Source organism: Austrofundulus limnaeus, unplaced genomic scaffold (assembly GCF_001266775.1).
Source record: "Austrofundulus limnaeus strain Quisiro unplaced genomic scaffold, Austrofundulus_limnaeus-1.0 Scaffold201, whole genome shotgun sequence".
NCBI classification, from domain to species: domain Eukaryota; kingdom Metazoa; phylum Chordata; class Actinopteri; order Cyprinodontiformes; family Rivulidae; genus Austrofundulus; species Austrofundulus limnaeus.
Window position 1 is genome coordinate 198,474 of NW_013952603.1, and position 1,041 is coordinate 199,514.

At 39.0% G+C, this 1,041-nt stretch overlaps 1 protein-coding gene across 1 annotated transcript in view; it reads right to left on the reverse strand.

Moving 5' to 3' along the window:
- The window catches only part of oplah (5-oxoprolinase, ATP-hydrolysing), a gene marked incomplete in the record, with an annotated part of 23,402 nt that overhangs the window by 17,855 nt on the left and 4,506 nt on the right, over nt 1-1,041 (reverse strand). Inside the window, 2 exon segments of the mRNA XM_014018759.1 lie at nt 615-682; nt 852-990. Coding sequence (XP_013874213.1) covers nt 615-682; nt 852-990 — 207 coding nt within the window.

Sequence of the window (1,041 nt, forward strand, 5' to 3'; positions counted from 1 at the left end):
AAGTTACAGAGGTTTTAGTAAAGATATAATTTTGCATTTTGTCATTCTTCACAGGACAGACCATAATGGTATCATTAATAAATGTTAAGAAATCTTTAGTTTTTACATCCAAAACTTGTTTATATTTCTTACTTGCCTTAAGACTTGTTATTGAATGTTTGTTCTTTTGAATAATTATCTTAACATTTATTTGTCACCATATATATTATATAAAATAATGAGAAATTATATTTGACTTCAGGTGGATCATATTCTCTCAAAATCAAGTGAAAAAAAACTTTTGTGTGCTTTCAGCCAAGATTCTTAGTTTTTTTTTTTTGATACCAATCATGTCCAGGTTCAACAGACAGATTTTAAGTTAAAAGAACTTAAAAGAAATAGAAAACGGAAAAAGTTGTTTTGCATGGGGCTCGAGAGGTTAACCTAGAGGAGGCTGAGAGGCCCAAATCCCAGCTCAATGTCTGAGGTTTTTTTTTCTCACAGCATGAAGACGAAACAACAAAAAGTGATTAAACAAACAGATGGAATCACTGTGAGATAAAAACACCACAGTGCAGCTGCTGAGTTTTTTTATTTATGTGACTAGGGGCTCAAAGAAGTGGAACAAGTATCACCTTTTCTGTAGCAGGTCGGTCCTGGATGTGCACCTGCGGACTCCGGTCCAACAACAAACATCCCTGATCTGTTATGAAAAAAATAATAATTAAAACTCTTCATGAGTCAAGTGCATTGAAAAGATTTAGAAAATCAGAAAACGTCTAGTTTGTCCAAGAGTTCAGAAAATAAATCCTGTAAATGATTTACATCAAAGTAAAACCCAAGCATTTCTGTAAATGTTTCAACTCCTCAACCTGAAAAATAGCCGGGACCCCCCTCCTGCAGCCACAGTGTTGATGTCCAGCTGAGGCGCCTGCAGGGTGACTCCCGCTGTCGTGGCCTCGAACACGTGTTCATACTGACCCGCGTACCGGCTCACGTCAGTGGAGGTTCCTGCGGGGGGGGGGGGGGGGGGGGGGGGGGGCAAAACAGAGTCAGGAGGAC